This window comes from Pan troglodytes, chromosome 11 (assembly GCF_028858775.2).
Source record: "Pan troglodytes isolate AG18354 chromosome 11, NHGRI_mPanTro3-v2.0_pri, whole genome shotgun sequence".
Classification (NCBI taxonomy): domain Eukaryota; kingdom Metazoa; phylum Chordata; class Mammalia; order Primates; family Hominidae; genus Pan; species Pan troglodytes.
The window spans coordinates 76,366,115-76,390,988 of record NC_072409.2 but is presented as its reverse complement, the minus strand read 5'-3'; the positions used below and the strand labels follow the sequence as shown (position 1 = coordinate 76,390,988).

General features: G+C 40.0%; 1 protein-coding gene across 17 annotated transcripts in view; it reads right to left on the bottom strand.

Moving 5' to 3' along the window:
- Window positions 1–23,622, bottom strand: part of NAA35 (N-alpha-acetyltransferase 35, NatC auxiliary subunit) — an 81,897-nt gene extending 58,275 nt beyond the window's left edge. For 3 of the 17 annotated variants that reach the window (XM_024345662.3, XM_054658859.2, XM_063788543.1), the window contains exons 1-6: window positions 23,425–23,621; window positions 22,420–22,548; window positions 8,280–8,313; window positions 6,084–6,198; window positions 4,806–4,880; window positions 2,500–2,667 (exon numbers count right to left, since the gene is read on the bottom strand). In XM_024345662.3, the coding sequence (XP_024201430.1) occupies window positions 2,500–2,667; window positions 4,806–4,880; window positions 6,084–6,198; window positions 8,280–8,313; window positions 22,420–22,543 (516 nt within the window). In that variant the 5' untranslated portion in view covers window positions 22,544–22,548; window positions 23,425–23,621. Of the gene's footprint in view, window positions 1–2,499; window positions 2,668–4,805; window positions 4,881–6,083; window positions 6,199–8,279; window positions 8,314–22,419; window positions 22,549–22,828 lie in introns of all 17 variants that reach the window. The other 14 variants (XM_009456818.4, XM_063788542.1, XM_063788545.1 and 11 more) reach the window with 9 other exon arrangements.
- Between the last annotated feature and the right edge of the window lie 1,252 nt (window positions 23,623–24,874).

The window sequence follows — 24,874 nt, the reverse complement described above, 5'->3', positions numbered from 1 at the left end:
TGAGGCATAGCCTATTAAGAAATGAAAAGCAGGATAAGGTTGTGTTCACAAAAATATCAATGTCACCGGAGACAAAGAAAAGCTAAGGATCTGATGTGGCTTAAAGAATACTACAGAGATACGCAATTAAATGCAGGACATAATTCTAAACTGGATCCTGTATTGTAGGGAAAAAACACTAAGGATTGGGTCAATTAACAAAAATGGAATCTGAATAGTGCATTGTTATTACAGATTTGTTGAAGTTGATAATTGTGTTGTGGTTCTGCAGGACAGTGCCCTTTTTCTTCGAAGAAACACACTAAAGTGTCACAGCGAAGAAGGCGTTAATGGGCACAACTTACTAACAGGTCAGGAAAAGACATACATACATATATACATGAGAGAGAGCATGAGCAGGAGCACGCGCATAAGTGAAAAAAGCAAATGGGACAGTATGTTAATAGTAGCTGAATCTGCATACGAATTACATGTTCTTTGTGCTGGTTCCCATAATTGCTGTTAATCTGAAATTATTCCCCAATAAGAAGTTCTAAAAAAAAAAAAAAAAGACTAAGAAGTGGGAAATAATGACTGCTCATATTCATTGACACACACATAGAGTATTTGAGTGCCTGTTTTACCATCCTCATCAATCTTGTTATAAAAAATTTCTAATCTTTGCCAACAATGGGTAAAAACATGACATTTCAGTTTTAATTTGCATTAAAATGAGGTTAAGCACCTTACATTTAAAGGCCATTTTATTTTCTGTGAACTATCTTCTCCTGATTTTTAAGTAATTTTTTATACTTAACACATTTCAGCTATCTGAAATTTTGATATGAAATGATGATAAAGTAACTTTCAAGGGTGCTAATCACCTTGTTCACACACTGTTGTTCAAGGAATCCTCTCTCTGCCCCATTGATTTTGATGGCCTTTTAGTTGTACTTTGAAAATACTAGTATTTAAAATAATCTGTATTTCTCTAACTCAAACTAATCTTTTTAAAATTCCATCCAAATGAGTAAGATTTTCCATAATGATACCCATATCAATACAAATATGTAAATAACCACCAACTGTATAAAAAGTAGACACTATTTCAAACAACTCACAAAGCCATACAGCCAGGAACAGTGGTTCATGCCTGTAATTTCAGAACTTTGGGAGGCTGAGGCAGGTGGATCACCTGAGCTCAGGAGTTCGAGATCAGCCTGGCCAACACAGTGAAACCGGGTCTCTACTAAAATACAAAATTAGCCAGGCATGGTGGTGCACGCCTGTAATCCCAGCTACCCGGGAGGCTGAGGCACAAGAATAGCTTGAACCCGGGAGATGGAGGTTGCAGTGAGCCGAAACTGCCCCATTGTACTCCAACCTGGGCAACAGGACTAAAACCCCCTCTCAAAAAAAAAAAAAAAAAAAAAAAAAAGCCATACCTTCAAATATGGACAAACATATTGGGTATACATTTAATTATTCTCACATACATAGTATAAATTGAGAAAAGTTTTACATACTATACACTGAACCACTGTTGGATCCTAGGAAATTTATTCTGGAGCAGTAACAGCACTAAAAAGAAACATCAGTTTCAACAGAAGAATTTAACAAAAATAGTTATCAATAATTTCAAATGCTATCACATTTTCCCTTACAATTCTTTTTTTTGTAGTCCTAGGTTGAGATGCAATTCCCTGAAAATTATCAGCGTCTGAAAGCTTATTTTTTATACTAAAGGGGAAAAAAATCTTTCTATCTCTAAAACTCACAATACTTCCTCAGGTGAGGTACTTAGGACAAACTAAAGGAAAATGTCTATACCCTAAAATATTCATATCTTTGTTCTCCTTAGCTCCCTTTTTGTATTATAACTTCTAAGAGACTTGAGGACAAGGGCTGTCTCTTTGATTTTTCTCTGGGAATCCCCACAACATCCAAAAACAGTACTCTGCACATACGGATACTCAATGAATGGTACTACAGAAAGAACATATGCTAAGATGAAAGCCCTTTCTTGGAGAGAACTGAATTACTTTACCCAATATATCTGTAAATGGCAACAGCATTACTTTTAAAAACTGTTTTTAAATATACACGTAGACGAAAGTACATATCACAAAATCATTTAAATACATCACAGTGAATAAGGTAGTCAATGAACTTCAGAAATTCTTTTTTCTTTCTTTCTTTTTTTTTTTTTTGAGACAGAGTCTCGCTCTGTTGCCCAGGCTGGAGTGCAGTGGCACAATCTCAGCTCACCGCAACCTCTGCCTCCTGGGTTCAAGCAACTCTCATGCCTCAGCCTCCCAAGTAGCTGGGATTACAGATGCATGCCACCACACCTGGCTATTTTGTGTATTTTTAGTAGAGACAGTGTTTCACCATGTTGGCCAGGCTGGTCTCAAACTCTTGACCTCAGGTGATCTGCCCACCTTGGCCTCCCAAACTGCTGAGATTACAGGCATGAGCCACCGCACCTGGCCAAGGAATTCTTACATTACGAAATCTTACCTCTTCAAAAACAGCAGCTTTATTTACTTTTTCCCTTGCAATGTCACAGATTTTCAAGATTCCCAGAGCAAAAGCCTTCATAGCAGGATCTTCTATAAAGTCTGGATTATGAATGTAAAGGCATGTAAATACTGTCTGTGCCAGTGAATGGCCTTCTAACCACGTTATCTATAAAGAAACAAAAGAGTATATATTTAAGGTGATAAACTGAGTCTGCAAAGTCTAAATTGATCCTAGAGTCAAAGGCCAGACCACCATAGACCCAAATAAGATTAATCACAAGACTTAAAAAAAAAAGACACGTTAGAATTCACTTTCATTGACTAACATTTTTCAAGTGTCTATGGGAATCATTGTCGTACATAAATCAGTTTGCAACATATTAGACATTAATGAAATTAAGACTGCCTCTTTATGTAGCATCCAAAAGAAATCAACTCCACAATGTAGTCAATAAAAAATCCATAAACTGGAAAATTCACAATTATAGAACTAACCAGATCCTTAGACACTCATTGAACTTTATAATCCTTACCACCACAACCCAGCCAACATCGTATCTCACCTAGATTATTTCAAGAAACTAGATAGGTTTTCCTGCCTCCCATCTCTAATTTAATACCCCCAACTAGAGATCTTTCTAAAACACTAAGATAATTGTTTTATACTATTTTACTAAGTGACCACTATATGTCTGGCACCATGTACTAGAGGTTGGGAATACCAACAATAGGCAAAATTGGGTAAGTACTGTGTCCCAAATATTATATTATTTTCAAATATCTTATCTCATTTTTTTCCTAGCACTTTGAGAAAGGTGGTATTTTTCTCCTTTTATATGTAAAGAAACAGAGTAAGAGTTTAAATCATTTGCCCAAGTTTATAGTTATTTTTACCTTAAGCCCAAGAATTCTGCAGTAGAGTAAGACATACGCTACTGCATTGCAAAATGACAAATGTTTGTGGAAAACTCTGTAATTAAGGTGTGTATTTGGTATTAACTAGTGTGCAGAAGACAGACTTTCCAGACTAAAAACCATCTGCCTTTTAAAGTCCAAATTTTTAAATACCGTCCCAAGAGTCTCACAGAATAGTTCCTCAACTTTGGCAAAAATCCTCCCTCTGTTTACCCTTTCCTCCTTCTCCACCACTCTCCACTAATCCCACACTCCTCCTACTTGGCTCCCTGCCAGACTTAAGCAGCTATTTATGATTTTCCAAAATGAACATTTTCACATTGTCATGCCCATGCAATATACCCTCTTTGCCTACTAAACCATGAATCTTCCTGTCATACGCCTACCATTCTTTAGTACCTCACACCAGTATTACTTCCTTTCTACAGCCTTTCTTACTCTCTCAGACATAATTAACTCCTCCTCTCTGTTCCCACGGCACCATCATAAAAGCATTTACATGTTGTCAGAATTGTTTATTCACATGTCTGTTCCCAGCAATCCTTTGACTCCTTTCTTTACTCCACCCACTAGGACTGTAAACTGCTAAAAGGTAATAAAGAAATCTTTGAGGGGGTAAAGAGACAGCTTTGGAAGATGAAGGATCAGGATTAAGATTCTGGCTAGGCCCCTCCCAGGCAATGTAATCACAGGCAGTAAGATAATACAGATACCTAATAAAGCTCATGTAAAACATAAGTGAAAACTATACATATAAAACACCTAATACAAGTACACACACTAGCAATCAATAAATGCTGAATGAACAAATGAATAAATTTTACATATTTCTAAGGAAAATGATTTAATGTCAATATAAAAAGAAAGGGATGGTCAGAAAGTGGGGCAGGGGGGAAGCAGTAGAAATGAGAATTTCTCGACAAACAGTACTTTCTAGGGAAGACATAATTCAGCATATACAAATCACTAAAAAATTTTCTTCACAGGAGATGGCCAGTTTACTACAATTTATCCTAGATTAGAAAAAATCTCTCCAAAGCCATTGCATAATAGCTCTCTTTTGTTTCAATTCCATGCTTATTTATGAAACCTTCCAATTACAGACTTATCACTTGAGTAACTTGAGAACGAAAAGGGTATTGTGAACCACGGCTATAATATTATCTTCATTGAAAAGAAAATATCCCTTCACCCAGAAAATTAGAATGTAAAATCAAGTAGATAACAAGATGAAATGCTATTACTAGGCCTGTCAATCTTATGCACATCTTTACTAGGCCAAGTATTACATTTATTTCATACACAACATTAGTGTATAGGCTTTTAAATCACAAGATTCAGGTAAATCACAGTTTTAAAATTAACCAATAGTCTTATTTCCATTCTTACCAAACAGCAAAAACATGTATCCATAATCCCTATCAGTTCAGGCAAGGTGAGATCTTTAATTTTAATAGTGCCATCCTAAAAAGGAGGAAGAATGTGACATATAAGCAGAAAATTTTTTAAACTTATGGTTACTATGTATAGTAGCATTTTGGATTTCTAACATTCAATATTTAAAAACAGCAATTCTAAGAAAATGCTATCTTATCATCTGATAAAACTATCACACCAAATTAACTCTGTACTCTTAAAAACAATATATCTTCTTATAAATTTTATTTTTAATTGACAAATAATAATTGTAAAAACAATGTATCTTAGGTCTTCAACAAGAAATATCAAAATAAAGGCCTTTATATAAAATGAAAAGCCAAATCAACAAGTATTTTAAAAGCACAGTTCAAACCAGCTTTAAGTATTAATATAAATCATTTTAATGACCCAAAACTACTTAGAAAGAAAACTAAAGTTTTTTTTTTTTTTTTTTTTTTTTTTGAGACAGAGTCTCACTCTGTCGCCCAGGCTGGAGTGCAGGTGGCGTGATCTCGGCTCAATGCAAGCTCCGCCTCCCGGGTTCACGCCATTCTCCTGCCTCAGCCTCCGGATTAGCTGGGACTACAGGCGCCTGCCACCACGCCCAGCTAATTTTTTGTATTTTTAGTAGAGACGGGGTTTCACTGTATTAGCCAAGATGGTCTTGATCTCCTGACCTCGTGATCCACCCACCTCAGCCTCCCAAAGTGCTGGGATTACAGGCATGAACCACTGCACCCAGCCGAAAACTAAAGATTTTTTAAAATGCTTCACTTAAGTTGGTTAACTATACTATTTGTAAATTTTGTTTACGATATCCATTTGCCTAGTAAATCTTTCTTTATAAAATATGTAAAATCAAACTCTATGGCAAGTATAAATGAATTTCTAAAGCAATTTTAAATTCACTACCACAAGTATTTTACTTGTGTAAATTTACTTTTATATATGAATATATTAATACACAAAATTTAACCCCCAAGCCAATTTTCCTATTTGAATAGTCAAATGCTTTCAAAAATTAATTTTAAAAGTACACAAATGCAGAAATTTAGAGCAAGATTTTAATGAAGACCTCAATTTTCAGACTTTAACATACAAAGGTTATAACTAATTCTTGTTTATATACTTGAGCTGCTTTGAAGGAAACAGACTTGAATACAACGTTTCATTTCATTATTAAGCACCATGTTTTAACAGGAAGTAACAAAAGATAAATGGAAACACAAAAAGTACAATGGTAACTACCTTGATAGCTTGTTCAAAATTGAGAACTTTTCGATTAACTTGGTTTCCAATCATGCCAGCATCCATCTTGGGATCCATCATTTCAATAGCAGACATGGCTTCAAAAAGACCAAATCTGCAAATAAAAAAATTGAGCCAACAAATTGTTTTTGAGCCAGTAAGCTTATTCATATTTTCACAACAGTATAAAATTATACTACTTTTAATAACTAAAGTATTCTATGCATTTAGTCTTCTCAACTTGCTAACACTTCTATTTCAATTAACTGTCGACTGACACAAAAATTATTTCATGTACTTGCCACTCAAATTATTTCACATGTACTGTGAGGAAGAAAAAGATTTCTGCCGGGCGTGGTGGCTCACACCTGTAATCCCAGCACTTTGGGAGGCTGAGGCGGGTGGATCACCTGAGGTTGGGAGTTCAAGACCAGCCTGACCAACATGGAGAAACCCCATCTTTACTAAAAATACAAAATTAGCTGGGTGTGGTGGTGCATGTCTGTAATCCCAGCTACTTGGGAGGCTGAGGCAGGAGAATCGCTTGAACCCGGGAGGCGGAGGTTACGGTGAGCTGAGATTGCACTGTTGCACTCCAGCCTGGGCAACAAGAGTGAAACTCCCTCTCAAAAAAAAAAAAAAAAAGAAAATATATAAGATGTCTGTGGTCTCACACTAGACCTAATAAAGAATTCTCGGGGTAGGGCCCAGCAATCTACGCTTTAATAAGCCCTCCAGACAATTCTGGCACACGCTCAAATCTGAGAAGAACTGAATTTCAGATTCTACTTCCCCTTCCCTGCAACCACAATGTCCAATCTTGTCTACTTACTAATTAAAAGTTTCATATTCCTAACCTTGAAAATTGAGCCTGGCCATGGCAGTATAGGAACTGGGGCTACATATGGGCATATAAAGACGAACAAGTATTTCCATTTATTTTGTTTTTCCAAGGTGCTATTGTTTGCATGTGGTTTGCCTCCACCAAAATTCATGTTAAAACTTGATCCCCAATGCGGCAGTGTTGGGAGGTGAGGCCTAGTGGGAAGTGTCTGGGGCATGGGGAAGAATCCCCATGAATAGATTAATGCCCTCCCAGGGAGGTGAGTTCTTGCTCTCCCAGGAACGAATTACAGTTGACCCTTTCACAACATGTGTTTGGATTGCTGGAGTCCACCTAGACAAAGGTTTTCTTGCACCTGTGCCACCAAAGACTGCAAGACTAACTTCCTCTTCCTTCCTCAGCCTACTCAACATGAATATGACAAACATGAAAACCTTTATGATGATCCACTTAATGAACAGTAAGTATATTTTCTCTTCCTTATGATTTTCTTCATTACATTTTCTTTTCTCTAGTTTATTCTAAGAATACAGTATATGGCACATATGACGTACAAAATATGTGTTAATCAATGGTTTATGTTATTGGTAAGACTTCCAGTCAATGATAGGCTACCAGTAGTTAAGCTTTTGGGGGAGTCAAAGGTTATATGTGGATTCTTGACTGTGAGGGGGTGGGTCGGCACCCCAATCCCCAAGTTGCTCAAGGGTCAACGATACTACCCAAGAGGGTGGTTTGTTTTAAAGACTCTGACTTCCTCGGGTTCTCTCTCTTGCGTCCTCCTCTGCCATGTGATCTCCTTGCACCACATGCCACTCCCCACTGCTCCCCTTCTGCTTTCCACCATGAGGTGAAGCAGCCTAAAGCTCTCACTAGACGCAGTTGCCCAGTCTTGAACCTTCCAGTCATCAGAATTGTATGCCAAATAAACCTCTTTATAAACTACCCAGTCTCAGGTATTCAGCTACAACAACACTAAACTGACTAAAACACAGGGATTCTCATTTACTTTTATCTAGGCACTTAGTCACCCAATTTCTGGTTATCAAGCAACCTATCACATATGACATACAACTGATATCTTTTATTCAAGAAATTCCACATTCATTACATCTGCTCTCAAGGAAAGGACCATAAGTTACAGTTTCCCTAGGTATAACCATTTCACATCACAACTAGGGTCAGCTGCCCCAAAATAGCTCATCACAGTTAAAAATATATTTATAATTAGTTTTATTTTCACAATTTTGAAACGTAAATTTACTCAAACTTCAGGGAATATTACTCCACATGAGGAAAAAAAAGCAGACTGAAACATTACACTACACTATTTTCAAAGGATAAATACTTACAGCTTATCATGAAGTAGTTCTCCCAACTTTAATTCTAAAAAAAAAAGAGAAAAACCCTTTGAACATATTTATATTTAACTTTTAATTCTAAGACAAAAAAGACATTAGCACCTGAAAAGATGTGCTTGTATTACTTTAAAATTCATTTTCTAAGAAATACTTATTTCTACTCAATTACTAATATAATGCATTCTATACAGTGAGTACTTGTGTAAATACAAAAGAATACGACAAATCAAGTGGTTTAGGAAAAAAATAATACTTTTGAGAATAAGTGACCCATCGCAGGCCATAATATTCCAATCAGAATTACCAACCCCATTTTTAAAAATCACTAGTATATTTCGCCAAGTAAACTTTTACATAGAACTGACTGCTACTTCTCAAGTTTTTAAACCACGTTACCATAATCTAATTTCCTTTTGTTCCAGTAACAGTGTCAAAACCATTTTTTAAAATCCTATTTTGTTTAAATCATGTAGAAGACACTTGAGTAAACAGGTAATCAAAACACTGTTCAATCCCTATAAAGCAGTGGTCCTCAACCTTGGCTGCATATTAGAGTCAACTGAGAAACTTTCTAAATCCCAAAGTCCAAGCAGCATCCCAAACCAATGAAATCTAGAGTTGGGACCTATACAGTGGTTTTAGAGCACTCCAGATGATTTTAATATGCAGGTAAGTCAGAAATCACTGCTATAACATGCTAAGTAGATTAAATATTGATGGCGGCCGGGCCAGGTGGCTCACGCCTGTAATCCCAGCACTTTGGGAGGCTGAGGCGGGTGGATCACGAGGTCAGGAGATCGAGACCATCCTGGCTAACACAGTGAAACCCCATCTCTACTAAAAATACAAAAAAATTAGCCAGGTGTGGTGGCAGGCACCTGTAGTCCCAGCTACTCGGGAGGCTGAGGCAGGAGAATGGCGTGAACCAAGGAAGTGGAGCTTGCAGTGAGCCGAGATCACGCCACTGCACTCCAGCCTGGGCAACAGAGCGAGACTCTGTCTGGAAAAAAAAAAAAAATATATATATATATATATATACACATATATATATATATGTATATAGATGGCTAAATCCTGTGGAAGGTGTAAAAAAGCAGTTTATAGAACTTTAGCCAATCTTCCCTAGCCAATTGTAAGTTAAATAATATTAATTTTTAACAGTTCCAGGTACTGAAACAGATAAGAATCATGTGTGAAAATACACCAATAAGGCTGAAGTTAGTGGATCACACCTGAGGTCTGGAGTTTGAGACCAGCATGGCCAACACAGTGAAACCCCATCTCTACTAAAAATACAAAAATAGCCAGGTGTGGTGGTGGGTGCCTGTAATCCCAGCTACTTGGGAGGCTGAGGCAGGAGAATCACTTAAACCCGGGAGGCAGAGGTTGCAGTGAGCCGAGATTGTGCCACTGCACTCCAACCTGGGTGACAGAAGGAGACTCCCTCTCAAACAAAACAAAACAAAACAAAACAAAACAAAACAACAAAACATAGCAGAACACATACTAGTAATCCAGCAATTCTCGAAGAGTGGTCTGGGAACCCAGGAACTTGCCATGTTAAAATTACTTTGATAATCATGCCAAAACATTCGTTGTCTTTTTTTATTGTGTTGACACCTGTACTAATGATGCAAAAGCAATGATAGGAAGGTAAAAAGGCAATGGAGGGCAAAACTGCTGCAGCTTCAGCACAAATCAAGACAGTGGCCCCAAGCTAAACTAATCATGTACTCTTCACTTCCATGCACTTACGGCTAAAAAAAGACAAAAATTTTCTTCAATCTAAGAATGCCCTTGATGATCACTATTCATTAGGAAAGTGCAAATTAAAATTACAATGACACCACCTTACACTCATTAAGATGGGTACTACAAAAAAAAAAAAAACCCTGCAGAAAATAAGTGTTATGAGGATGTGGAGAAACTGAAACCCTTGTGCACTGCTGGTAGGTTTGTAAAATGGTCGAGACACTGTGGAAAACAGTACAGCAGTTCCTTGAAAAATTAAAAACAGGACAGATGCAGTGGCTCACACCTGTAATCCCAGCATTGTGGGAGGCCAAGGCAGGAGGACTACCTAAGCCCGTGAGTTCAAGACCAGCCTGAGCAACACTGTGAGACCCTGTATCTATAAAATATCTTTTAAAATTAGCCAGGCATGGTGGTGCACACCTGTAGTCCTAGCTACTGGGGAGGCTGAGGTGGGAGGATTGCTTGAACCCTGTAGTTTGAGGTAGCAGAAAGCCACAACAGAACCACTGAACTCCGGCCTGGGTGACAGAGTGAGACCCTGTCTCTAAACACAAAAAAAAATTTTAAACAGAATTACCATATGATCCAGCCAATTCAAATTCTGAGCATATACCCAGAAAAATTGAAAACAGAGTCTCAAAGAGGTACTCGTATGCTCATGTTCACAGTAGCATTATTCACAATCAAAAAACATGGGAAACAACCCAAGCGCCCATTGACAGATGAATGATAAACCATAGTCTACACATACAATGGAATATTATTCAGTCTTAAAAAGGAAGGAAATTCTGACATGCTACAACATAGATTAACCTTGAGGACATTATGCTAAGTGAAAAAAGTCAGGCACAAAAAGACAAATACTGTATGAGTCCATTTAAATGAAATACTTAAAGTAGTCAATAATAATACTGTAGGGCCAGGCATGGTGGCTCATGCCTGTAATCCCAGCATTTTGGAAGGCCAATGCAGGCAGATCACCTGAGGTCAGGAGTTCAAGACCAGCCTGGCCAATGTGGTGAAACCCCATCTCTACCAAAAAAAATACAAAAAGTAGCCAGGCATGGTGGTGGGTGCCTGTAGTCCCAGCTACTTGGAAGGCTGAGGTGGAAGAATCACTCAAACCAGGAGGCAGAGGTTGCAGTGAGCTGAGATTGCACCACTGCACTCCATCCTGGCCAACAGGGTGAAATTCTGTCTCAAAAAGAGAAAAAAAGTCATAGTGTAGACTGCTGGTTGCCAGAGAATGGGGAGAGGAATGATGAAGAGTCACCGTTTGTTTAATGGATAGAGAATTTTAGCTTCACAAGGTAAGAGTCCTGGATATGAATGGTGGTGATGCTTGCAAGACATTACAAATGTATTAAATACCACTGAAGTGTACACTTAAAAATGGTTAAGCCGGTAAAAAAAAAAAAAAAAAAAAAAAAAATTCTCTTGAGGCAGGTCTCACTCTGTTGCCCAGGCTGGAGAGCAGTGGTGCTATCACAGCTCATTGCAGCCTTGACCTCCCAGGCTCAGGTGATCCTCCCACCTCAGCCTCCTGGGTAACTGGGACTACAAGTGCAAACCACCATGCCCGGCTAATTTTTTTGTATTTTCTTATAGAGACGGGGTTTCATCATGTTGCTTGGGTTGTTCTCAAACTTCTGGGCTCTAGTGATCTGCCGCCTTGGCGTCCTAAAGTGCTGGGATCATGGGCATGAGCCATCACGCCTGGCCTAAGATGGTAAATATTATGTTGTTTAATTTAACACAATAAAAAAGCTGGGCAAAATTAAAAAACAACCTTGATAAAGCAGTAAAAATTATTACTCTCAGGGCCAAGGTGCAGTAAGTGAGGTACCTACAGGGCAAAATGTACTCACTTTTAGTTCTTGACTTCTTAAATTTTGCACCATAAGGTACCTCACTCACTTCACCCTAGTACCAGCCCTGATTAATCTTATTCAGTTTCAACCTTGTATAACTTTTTAAATATTCTACTTGAAAAAAATGGGAAGCAGACAAACACTTCTGCTGCATATCAAAGAAAATAGTTGTCTTGGGAAAAAAAACACTTGCACAGCCAGGCACAATGGCTCACGCCTATAATCCCAGCACTTTGGGAGGACAAGGCAGGTGGATTACTGGAGGTCAGGAGTTCAAGACCAGCCTGGCCAACATGGTGAAACCCCGTCTCAACTAAAAATACAAAATTAGCTTGGCATGGTGGTGTGCGCCTGTAATCCCAGCTACTCGGGAGGCTGAGGCAGGAGAATCATTTGAACCCAGGAGGTAGAAGTTGTAGTGAGCCGAGATGGCGCCACTGCACTCCAGTCTGGGCAAAAAGAGCGAAACGCCGTCTCAAAAAAAAAAAAAAACAAAACACTTGTACAATTATCATGGAACACTACTTTTACCTGGAAAAAAAAAAAAAAGAAAAACAATCAACAGACTATGGTTATTCAGACTTGAGAATGTGGCATTTTTTAAAAAAATACATGAGTCTGTCACTTCAAGAAAAACTGACAACGTCTGTTGCCAATAATAAAATTTGAGCTTTCAAGCAAAATCTAAAATTTTGGTAAATACGTATCTGCCACTGTAAGTCTAACAATTTCCCAATACTTAGAAGAGCTTTCTGTACTGGTAGTGATAACAAATGTGCTTATTAATATTGTATAATGAAACGTGTTAACATTTGGAAGATCTAGCCAGGCGCAGTGGCTCACGCCCGTAATCCCAGCATTTTGGGAGGCGGCCAAGGCAGGCAGATCACTTGAGGTCAGGAGTTCCAGACCAGCCTGGCCAACATGGCGAAACCCCGTCTCTACTAAAAATACAAAAATTAGCCAGGCATGGTGGTGCACACCTGTAATCCCAGCTACTCTATTCAGGATGCTGAGGCAGGAGAATCCCTTGAACCCAGAGGCAGGGGTGGCAGTGAGCAGAGATCATGCCACTGGACTCTAGACTGGGTGACAGAGCAAGACTATGCCTCAAAAAAAATTTTTTTTGGAAGATCTGCATAACTTATTGAACGTTCAATATTTGGAAAACAATATTTTCCAAATGGCAGTGCATGTTACAAAATCAGGCATGGATTAAAGAGCCATTCAAAGTTCAAGAAAGAGCAATGAATTTTAATGTAACAGAGCATAAAGAGTCCATTAATAGGGTTTCAGATTCCAGACTGCAACTAACCTTTAAGAAACTACCACCTGTCAAGCTTTTGGAGTATCAAAGAGGAATATCCAAAATTATCTGAAGATTCCCCCATTTTTCAACTACATATTTGGTGAGGCCAAATTAACATCAGATACTTCAACCAAAACAACATGTGGCAACAGACTGAATTACAGAAGCAAATATGAGAATTCAATTGCCCTCTGTTATGCCAGACATTGAAGTGATTTGCAAAAATGTCAAACTCTCCTTTTGTATATTATTTTTTTGTTTTGGAAAATACAATGATTTCTCATTTTAAAAAATGTTATTTATGTTAACATGCAACGGGTTATCATTTTTTTTTTTTTTTTTTGAGATGGAGTCTCACTCTGTCGCCCCGGCTGGAGTGCAGTGGTGTGATCTCAGTTCACTGCAACTTCCGTCTCCTGGGTTTAAGCAATTCTCCTGCATCAGCCTCCCAAGTAGCTGGGACTACAGGTGCACACTGCCACGCCCAGCTAATATTTTTGTATTTCAATAGAGGCAGGGTTTCACCACGTTGGCCAGACTGGTCTTAACTCCTGACCTCCAGTAATCCACCCGCCTTGGCCTCCCAAAGTGCTAGGATTACAGGTGTGAGCCACCGTGCCCAGCCCATCATCATTTTTAAATGGATATTTTTTAAATGTCTCAGTTTTAAATTACAATAAACACGTATATATATGTAATACATACATAGACTATAATTTTAAAAAGTATAATGGGGTCCTAAGACCGAAAAGTTTGGAAACTGCTGTAATAATCTATCATGTATTTAGGGTAAATCTGGGTACCAAATAGCTTCATCAAACTTAAAAACACCCCACAGATCTAGAAGCAAGTCAAACACTCTTGGCCTTGGTTTCCTCGTCTGTAAAATGAAAGGTTAGACTAGATGACTCGTAAGATTCCTTAGAACTTCAGTAATCAGGGGCGCAGTGGCTCACACCTGTAATCCCAGCACTTTGGGAGCCAAGGCAGGCGGATCACCTGAGGTCAGGAGTTCGAGAACAGCCTGGCCAACATGGTGAAACCCCGTCTCTGCTAAAAATACAAAATTAGCCAGGTGCAGTGGCACATGCTTATAATCCCAACTACTTGGGAGGCTGAGACATGAGAGTTGCTTGGACCCAGGAGGCGGAGGTTACAGTGAGCTGAGATTGTGCCATGGCACTCCAGCCTGAGCAAAAAGAGCGAAACTCCACATCTAAAAAAAAGAACATCAGTAATCATATCTCTCACTATTAAACTTTATAGACAGTAAACTTAAGAATTTACTCATGAAGCAGAGTACAAGCCCCACCCTGCATGATCAATGACTGAACACAGAATCATGATCTTGTATAGCCCTATAGAACTGAGTAAATTGGGCCTTATCCAACCAGGCAGCATCTCTCAAAAAACTTAATGAGAAAGATAATGTTTCAAATTATCATTAGCCATCAGAGCAATGACATCATCACACATCATGTAACCTCTGAAAAATTCCACCGTATACTAACAAGAGAGTAACAGTCAAAAAGGCAAGTACCTTTTTAGTATTACCACCAAACTGTTTCAACTCTGCATATCCTGCGAAACAGTCTCGGGGATCCCAGCAATTCTAGACGACACCAAACCACTGAACTAAGGGTAAAATGATACTGTTTTTTTTTTTTTAAAGTTACTTCTACTTTAAGTTAAAGCGTTAAGTAGGCTCAATAGTATACAGCTTACACCATTCAGAGCAAAAGGAAAAATCTGATATGAGGAAAACTGGACTCAAGCCATAGTTGTAATGATTCAAAGTTAAAAATATCACAGGAGAAAAGTGCAATGAAAGATCTCGAAGATGAAGTTGAGGAAAAAGACATAAAAAATAGGAAAGAAAGGGGCCAGGCACAGTGGCTCACGCCTGTAATCCCAGCACTTTGGGAGGCCGAGGTGGGTGGATCACAAGGTCAGGAGTTCGAGACCGGCCTAGCCAACACAGTGACACCCCGTCTCTACTAAAAATACAAAAATCAGCCGGGCATGGTGGCAGGCACCTGTAGTCCCAGCTACTCGGGAGGCCAAGGCAGGAGAATTGCTTGAACCTGGGACGTGGAGGTTGCGGTGAGCCGAGATTGCGCCATTACACTCCAGCATGGGCAACAAGAGTGAAACTGTCTCAAAAAAAAAAAGAAAAAGAAAAATAGGGAAGAAAGGATAAGAAAAAAATCCAGAGGACAAGTTTAGGGAGATTCAATATCCAAATAACAGACATTCCATAAGGAGAGTATAGGAAAAAGTTAGGATAATTCAAGGATGCTTCCTAGAACTGAAGCATCAAAGTGAAAAGGCTCCAGACCACAGTGAAAGTTCTGGACAAGGAGGACAAACAGAAGATCCTAAAAAATTACGTATGAAAGGTATCAAGGTCAGACATGGTGGCTACCACCTGTAATCCCAGCACTTTGGGAGGCTGAGGCGGGTGGATCACCCGAGGTCATGAGTTCGAGACCTGGCTGGCCAACAGGGCAAAACCCCGTCTCTACTAAAAATACAAAGATTAGCTGAGCATGTGGTGGGCGCCAGTAATCCCTGCTACCCGGGAGGCTGAGGCAGGAGAATCGCCTGAACCCGGGAGATGGAGGTTGCAGTGAACCGAGATCATGCCATTGCACTCCAGCCTGGGCAGCAAGAGCGAAACTCCACATCAAAAAAAAATAAAATAAAATAATGGTATCGACATATAACTTTCACATGTATCAGAATGTCATCAGATTTCTTAATAGCAAAAGATCAATGGACAATGCCTGCAAAATTCTCAAAGGCACCCAGACATAATATCAGTCAAGTGGGAGGACAGAATAAAGACATTTTCAGATATTAAGAGCCTCAAAACATTTTATCTCCCATGCACTTTACTCAAGAAGATAATAATGATATCCAATCACAACAAGAGAGAAAAGACACCCCAGGCTGATGAAGAAAGAAGATCTCAAAATGAAGTTACATACTAGGTACAAAAGGCAATAAGCCTAGACTGCAGTTAAGAGGATCAAGAAGAAAGTTCTATAAGGAGATGAAACCAACAGGATCTCCAATGAGTCTGAATGTCTTAAGGAGATTTAGACAACTGGTAGAATTAATGAATTCTAGATTTATTAATCTAGAAGTAGAATTAATGATAAGTACACCAATTTTTGGGTAAAAATTTTTTGTGTAAAACAGAAGTATGCAGGAAAGAAAAAGTAGTAATGGTTTTACTCCTTGGCTCAGCTATGAATAATATTTGCATATCCACAGTGTAGCTACCTATAACTATAAGGGGTTAAGTCCATAGATACAGCCTAAACTGGGGATGAAGGGAATCAAAAAGTAGTATAAAAGCAAGCTGCCCAAAACCAGCAAAATAAATATCAAAATAACCAGCTAAAAGGAGGAACGCAGTGTCTTCTAGAGACTCCTTTTTCATTAACTAAAGCTCCTAAGATGAAGCAAGATACACTATACGTGATTAAGGGAAAAATCTGATAAGATGTATTCAACACTGCAGAAGAGCCCTCAAAGTACATCAAAGGTCCCATTCACACTGCTTGCTCTATGTCAATGCTAGTTCTTAAGGGTGTTAAGTCCAGTATCCATGTGTTCCTTTCCTGAAGAATTCAGGGTTTGAGAGGTTAAGTGATAGCTGAACCTTCTTGAAAGTAATCTAAATGCAGTGAACTAAGCAGCATTATTGATATTTTGAGGAGGATAATTATTTGTTTGTGGGGGCTGCCCTGTGTGTTGAATTGAATGAGCAGTATACCTGGCATGTACTTGTTAGATGCCAGTAGCACCACCTCATAGACACTGTGACAATCAAAAATGTCTCAAGACATTAATGCCCCTTGAGGTGAAAAATCACCCCCAGTTGAGAACCACTAATCTAAAGTGATCCATAAATGCCAGCGCTGGCCATCTCACCCATGCTCCACCTCTTGGTAACATTCTGGATGGCACAGAACACGGAAAACAATTTTACATGTTGCCTAGATCTTTTGCCAGGACAATTTCCATCCATTCATCCTTTTCCTCTTAGAATCAAGTGCTAACAAACAGTAAATTCCTAGAACAATGACTCTCACCCCACACGGATGGGGCTGTGGGGGGCAAAAAAGATTTCACTGAAAGTTTCACAAAGAATTTGTATTTTTTCCATAATTTTTAAAAGCTATATAATCAGTTCAATGATAGTCTTTAAAAAAAAAAAATCACAGAATATTCCAGATCACCTAGATAATAACATTATAATCAAGTATCAACATAATTTCAGTGTCCATGCTTGTGGTTCATAATTATGCTGGTTACAGGCAATCCCCCAAAATGACAGCATTTAATGTACTGCAGTGGTTCTCAAACTTCTGTAGTCCCAGATCCAAATATTCTCCAGTTTGAAGAAACATGGCCTTAGAAAATTCATTCATTCTTAAAACAAATATATATATTGAGCACCTACAAATGTTCTGGGTGAGAGAAGACAGAAAAGAAAGGAAGAGCAACAAGAAACTTAAGAATCCCAAGTTTTACAAGAGGCAAGAGAAAGTGTAAAAAGAATTTTCCTAAAGTACTAAGCAAGAACTGAAGAAGATGAATGGATATGGAAGGCCTTAACCAATGGTGCTAATAATAAAGACTGACTACAGAGGAATGAACAAAGCCAGGCATGTCCAATATTTTGGCTTCCCTGGGCCACACTGAAAGAATAATTGTCTTATGCCACACATAAAATACACTGATAGGTGATGAGCTTTAAAAAAAAAAAAAAAAATCACAAAAAAAAAATCTCATAACGTTTTAAGAAAGTTTACGAATTTGTGTTGGGCCACATTCAAAGCCATCCTGGGCCACATGCAGCCCTTGGGCAATGGGTTGGAGAAGCTTAAACTAAGCCATCAAAAAGAGAAGAAAATGGAATGAAAGATTGGGCCCATATCCTCCTAGACTAAAACATAAAAAGAATGGAAGTCAGCATGGCAGATTTTGGATTACTCCTGGGCTCCAGATACCACTGGCGCCATCATCCCAGGAGAGAATGTTGCTATCCATAGTGTGGATAAAGCCTAGAAGCTGAGGCAAGAGGATCCCTTAAGGCCAGGAGTTTGAGACCAGCCTACGTAACATAATGTCTCTACAAAAAACAAAATAAGCCAGGCATAGCACATGCCTGTAGTCTCAGCTACTCAGGAGGCTGAGATGAGAGGATTGCTTGAACCCATCCTATAGTAAAGGCTGTAGTGAGGAATGATCATGGCATTGTATGCACTTCAGCCTGGGTGACACAGCAAAACCCTAACTCTAAAAAGAAAAAAAAAATTTAACTTACAAATTTTTTTTTTAAAAAAAGAAAGCCTAGAAGTGTTACTTAAAATAATCACATATTTCCTATCAGGCAAAACAACAGTAATGGCTAAATTATAAATAATTTAGAAAAGAAAAAAATAAGAGCCTCAAGAGTAGTTATAAGGAATGTGTGCCACCTGCCTAGTAGGAGATAAAATAAATCATAAAAGTTGAAAGTTTGTTTTTGATTCAGGACTTTAAAGAGCCACTACTTTTAGTACAAATGTGCATGAAAAACAACTTCGCCATCAGTATGCCAACTATTTTGTGGTACTAAAAAAATCACCAGAGTCAGGCTGGGCGCAGTGGCTCACGCCTGTAATCCCAGCACTTTGAGAGGCCGAGGTGGATGGATCACGAGGTCAGGAGATCGAGACCATCCTGACTAACACGGTGAAACCCCGTCTCTACTAAAAATACAAAAAAATTAGCCAGGCGTGGTGGCGGGCGCCTGTAGTCCCAGCTACTCGGGAGGCTGAGGCAGGAGAATGGCGTGAACCCGGGAGGTCGAGTGAGCCGAGTGAGCCGAGACAGCACCACTGCACTCCAGCCTGGGTGACAGCGAGATTCCATCTCAAAAAAAAAAAATCACCAGAGTCTAGCCAAATGCCATTACATTCTTACCAAAGGGGAGACATTACTGCAAGTTAAAAGAAAGAGTGTAATCATATCTGTTTTAAATTTAGTTTTTAGAAAGTTACTAGAACAGAAGCCTAAACCATAATCAAGACTACAAATCTGATTATTCCAAGACGGGAAAATAAATACCACGGGCTCAAGAAATGCCAACAGTCTTTAGTCCTAAATCTACATATGAAGATTAATTCTACATCAATTTTTTTTTAGTTCCAAGAAGGATACCTCACATTTGCGCCACTCAACACAGTGCAAGAGCTAATTATGGAAGAGTTAATAGGATGGTATGTTGGCCACAAAATGGCATGTCACCCCCTCTCTATCCACAGTGAAACATGGATTAAACTTTATCTCCCACTCAAGGTTCCTTCACAAAGAAATAAGGCTAATTTATGATATAACTCGAAGGCAAGCCAAAACATCTCTCCCACCAGTATTCTAAACTGCTTTCTTGGGTTCAATTTTTCTTACAATCAAAAACAAGTAGAGAATGTATATATGAAAGAAAGCTGCAAGACTAAAATTAAGAGGACCTTGATAGTCGTATTTCATTGAGACTAAATTCTGCCGACCTGTGGTTTTCAAACTGTGGTATGCAACCACCCTGGGTGAACATCATGTCCCAGGGGATTCAAAGACACAGGATAAAAAATTTGTACAGCTGCCTAATATCAAATTAATGTGATGATGTGGGAAGCAAAAGATCTTTAACATAAATGAAACATAAGTGTTCCCCTCAAACAACAAACATGTTGTAAAATGCAAACTTTTCCATGAATTTCTAAGATAAAACAGGAAATTATCAAGATATCTTGTACCTATGAATTAAGGTACTTTGAACTCCACCCATAAGATCTGGGAAGGAAAGGTTGAGAAGCAGTGTACGTGTTCACTCTCTTCTGCTGTCACCAAGGGAAAAGTTTAAGGCACACATCATCTCTCTTGTTTCTTTCACCTCTCCAGCAACATGAACTTATTTGTTCTCATATGTTACCCTTCTAGTCCATTCTGTCAAGGCCTAGTCCAAGGCCTTAACGCCCAAATCTGGGCTGAGTGCAAAACCTTGTCTAAGTAGACTCTTTTCATCCTAATCCATCATAAATTATGCTGGTAGAGAAACTTCTTTATATGCTTTCAACTCTAAATTAAATACCTTGAGTAACAACAGTTACCATCATTGAATGCTACTATAGAGTACTTTACATCCACTATCTCATTTAATCCCCAAAATTCTCTAAAGTAGAAGCTCTGTTTTCCAGAGTAGAAAACTAAGATTCAGATTAATTAAACTCCAAGGAAACTAAACTAGTAAGTGACAGAGTTAGGACTCCAGCTCATATCTGACTACAAAGCTTACTACATTACTTACTGAGAAGCTACTTGGTCCAAGCCACTGTACTGATCATCAAGGGGAACAAACTTTCAATCTTATGCTCAAATCCATTACTCCTACTGCCTATAAAACAAGCTCAAACCAAAAAAACCAAAACAAACAAAAAACATCAATGGCACTAAAGACCCTCTATAATTCCCAGCATTTAAAATTGTTTTGTGGCCAAGTAAAATTATTTACTGTTCCCCTAACATAAAAACCTCACCAAACTCTGACTCACATATTTCATCTCAGTCTAGAATAACTCTATCACCTCCCCTTCCAAAAACTTGATCTCTCCTTAAGGCCCAACCCAAGCCATATAACCTTCAAAAACCTTCCCTATTTAGGTTAACAATGACAGCCCCCTAATAGATTACTTAAAATCAGTGCAAGATGACAGGTATAATCCACTTAATAGTCTAAGATCTCTGAGCACAAAAACTACACTGTAACTTGACATTTCTTTCTCTCTTCCTTAGATAGACATACATGGGCAGTCACCCAACTCCCAGTCTTACGTCCTTTCCACTGTCTCACTGAGGCTATAAAAAGTGATTTCAAAACAAAGGATGGCACATGATTTATCATTTTGCTTATACACAGCTGGCTCCCTTTCCACCTGCAGGTGCCCCAAGTCTTTACTCCTCCCCTTCAGAGCACTATCCAAACACACCCTACCTATCATCAAAAGACCTAAGCTGCTTGAGACAATACAAGCCATCAGGAGTGAATTCCTTCACCAGTCCTCCTCTGTCACTTAGAAATATACTTTTATCTTCATCCTCACTTCAGTCCTTCCTGTCTCAGTGTGTCCCTGTGCTTTTCCCCAATTTCTCTACTATCTCCTCGATCTCATCCTCTCTTTAACGTTCAAGCTCTCACTCTAGTTAATTTGTTCCTTTCTCTTATCTTCAGTCTCTCCCTAGACTCTTACCCCTCAACCAACAAGCATGTTCATTTCTCCAATCATTTACTCCTATTTATTGAATTTACTATGTGCCAGGAACTGTTCTGTATACTAGGGTTACAGAAATTATCTCTGCCCCCACGGAGCTTATATTCCAGTGAGTGAGACTGAAAATAAACAAGAAATAATTGACAATTATGGCTTCTGAAAAAGATAAGCTGTATGAAGAAAATAAAAAGTGATTCAACTGAGGTGGAATTGCAGAGGAGAGAATGAGTGGTTGTTTTGAGGTCCTCACCAGGGAGGTTAACACTTAAGAAGAATTGTGTGAAAGCGAGGGGCAAAGCAATTTAAAAGAAAGAAAACAAAAAATGCAAACACCTGGGAGAACCACCTTGGTGTGTATTACGAAGAGATAAAAAAGACCTGTGACTGGAATGTAATAAGCCTGGCGGGGGCAGTGGCACATAAATGAAACCTGAGTGGCAGGCAGGGACCAGATTTTATAGACCCATAGGGAAGGAGGGTGGATTTTATTCTACCTGCAACAGGAAGCCACTGGACGATCTTAAACAAGGAATGATGTGATCTGATCATACTGAAACCTCAAACATACAAAAATACTATTATCTTTTAGATTAACAAAGTGTTTTTCACAGTTAGAAATTACTGCTCTCTCTAACCTGTTAAAGCAAGAAAAATTCAATTTTTAAAATACTGCCTCAACATCTGTATTTAATGCTGTATCAAATATACATTTGCTTTAAAGTTAAAATTAGAGGATACAGAATAAGTGTGGCTAACAAACTCAACAAACCACATTTACCTGTTGATTTCATCTAATGAGGTAAGTTTAGAAAGCACAATCGTCATTCTACCCCTTCCAGATGTTGAACTTCTAATCCAAAAATCAGACTCACCTCGACAAGCTTCTTCAAAATCTTGGGTAATGTCCACCCAGTTTGTATTGCTTTTCTCCATTTTTTCTGGCATACTGAGCTCCCATCCTGAATCGTCATCATCTACAGAAGCTTTCATAACCATTATGCCTGTAAAATTTATACTGATGTAAGAGAGAGGATGTAGCTTTCAGGGCAAGAGTATTTGCAGAAATGGGTGTTTGTTTCAGCATAGGATGAAGTCTTAACTAAACTCTTTAAAGCAGAACTCTTCTGAGTCTAAGGACAGTACTGCAAAGAATAACCTTAATGCAATCAAATCGCACGTCAATTAACACTCCTGCTGCTTACTATTAGCCCACCACCTACCAGGGCCCATAAACATTTTGCCTTCCTAGTGTTTAAGAAGAAAAATCACAAACCATCTCACCTCTGGCCCGAAAAGAGCCAGAGCTTCCAACTTTCAATAATAGCCACAAAAGACCAAGGCACTATTCAGGGTCCCCTCTCACAGCCCAGGACCCCATGCGGCAGCTACCGAAGTCAATCAAGGTAGCCCTTCATCTGGCCAGAGCTCGCTGGGACCTCTCCCGGGCCAGAGCCGGCCCAGACCCAGGCAGAACCTCGCCGGGAGCAATGAGGAGCCGGCAGGCACCGCAGGGTCCCGCCGGCCGGGCCTAGGGCCGAGGCACACCTGAGGCGGGCACACGCTTCCCTTCCGCCCTGCCCGGGTCAGCCCGGCCCAGCCCCGGTCCCACTGGGCGCATAAGCAAGGACAGAGCTGTCGCCGCGCGGGAGGGCGGGCACGTCCGGCGCCGGGTCGTCGCCTCGGCAACACCGGGCAAGAGTGGGGCCTCGGCCGACAGCGGGCACTGGGGAGCCCGCGGCTCCTACCTGACGCGCAGCGGGAGGGCCGGGGCCGCAGGGTGACCTGGGGTCCCCAGGGTCTGCCACACGCGCGGGGGGCTGCGGCTCTCGGACACACGAGCGAGAGGGTTTCAATGGCTACGCAGGGGCGGTCCCTACCTACTTCTCCCGTGGTCACCCGCGCCGCCACGCACTGTCCGGACCACGGAAATAACGATGCCGCCTCTGCCGCCGCCGCCCCCTCCCCTCTCAGCCCAGCCCGACCGGCAGCGTGCACGCATGCGTATGCCCGGGACGCGCGGCCCCGCCCCCTCTCCCTTACTCCCGGGGACTTCGCGCTCCCCGGCCACACCCCCTCCCTCGCCACCGCCTCCGTTCGGCCGCTGGCGGCCGCCTTCTCTTCTCGCGAGATTAGAGACGGTCGCGAGACCGGAAGTTATCTTTTTTCACCCTCTGTCGGAGTCCTGGGTAGTGGGCGGTTCCCGGAAAGAGGCGGAGCCCGGAGTCTCAGAGCCCGCCCCGTCTGCGCTGCCCTCTGGGAATTTCTTAGAAAGGTGACGCGAAGGCGGAAGGAAACCGTGGAGGTTTGCGTAGACCTTAGTGGTTGCGAGCACGAACGAGCAGCCAAGCTCCGAGAGCAATAGCGTGCTACTGCTGCCTGACAACGGATTTATGTTTCCTATACAGCGCCTGGGAGTTTCGTGAGGAAACATAGATTCAAAATATCTGCAAAGTCAAGCCAGACATTTAATTTCAGATTCTTATATGTTTTAGATTTTTTTAATTTATTAATAAAATGATCAGTTTTTAAATGGGGTTACATAAATAGACGGGCGCAGGTAAGAAGCACATCTTTATCACCACCTGTTCTTTAGGATGGCCCAAAATTAAAAGATGGAAAAGATAGTACCAAATGTTGGCAAGGATGCAGAGCAACTGGACCTCTGTTATGTTGGTGGTGGTAATGCAAAATGGTACAACCACTTTGGAAAACTTACAATCTTTCCTTATAATCATATACTTATCATTCGATCCAGTAATCTCCTACGAATTTACTTAGGAACAAAAACATATTCATACAAAGGCTTGTACGTTAATGTTCATACCAGCTTTGTTTTGCTTTGTTTTTGTTTTTGTTTGAAACAGAGTGTCGCTCTTGTCGCCCATGCTAGAGTGCAGTGACCTGATCTCGGCTCATTGCAACCTCTGCCTTTCAGGTTCAAGCAATTCTCGTGCCTCAGTCTCCCGAGTAGCTGGGATTACAGGCGCCTGCCACCACACCAGGCTGTTTTTTGTATTTTTAGTAGAGATGGGGTTTCACCATGTTGGTCAGGCTGATCTCAAACTCCTGACCTCGTGATCTGCCCACCTCAGCCTCCCAGAGTGCTGGGATTACAGGTGTGAGCCACCGTGCCTGGCCCAGCTTTGTTTTTAATAATCAAAAACTACAAACAACCCAAATGTCCATCAACTGTTGAATAAAAACAATTTGTGGCATATCCATACAATGTAATGAATGTAATTATCAATAAACAGGGATAAACTACTTGACATACAACATGAATGAATTTCAAAAATATATTGAGTAAAAGAAATCAGGCTGAGCTTG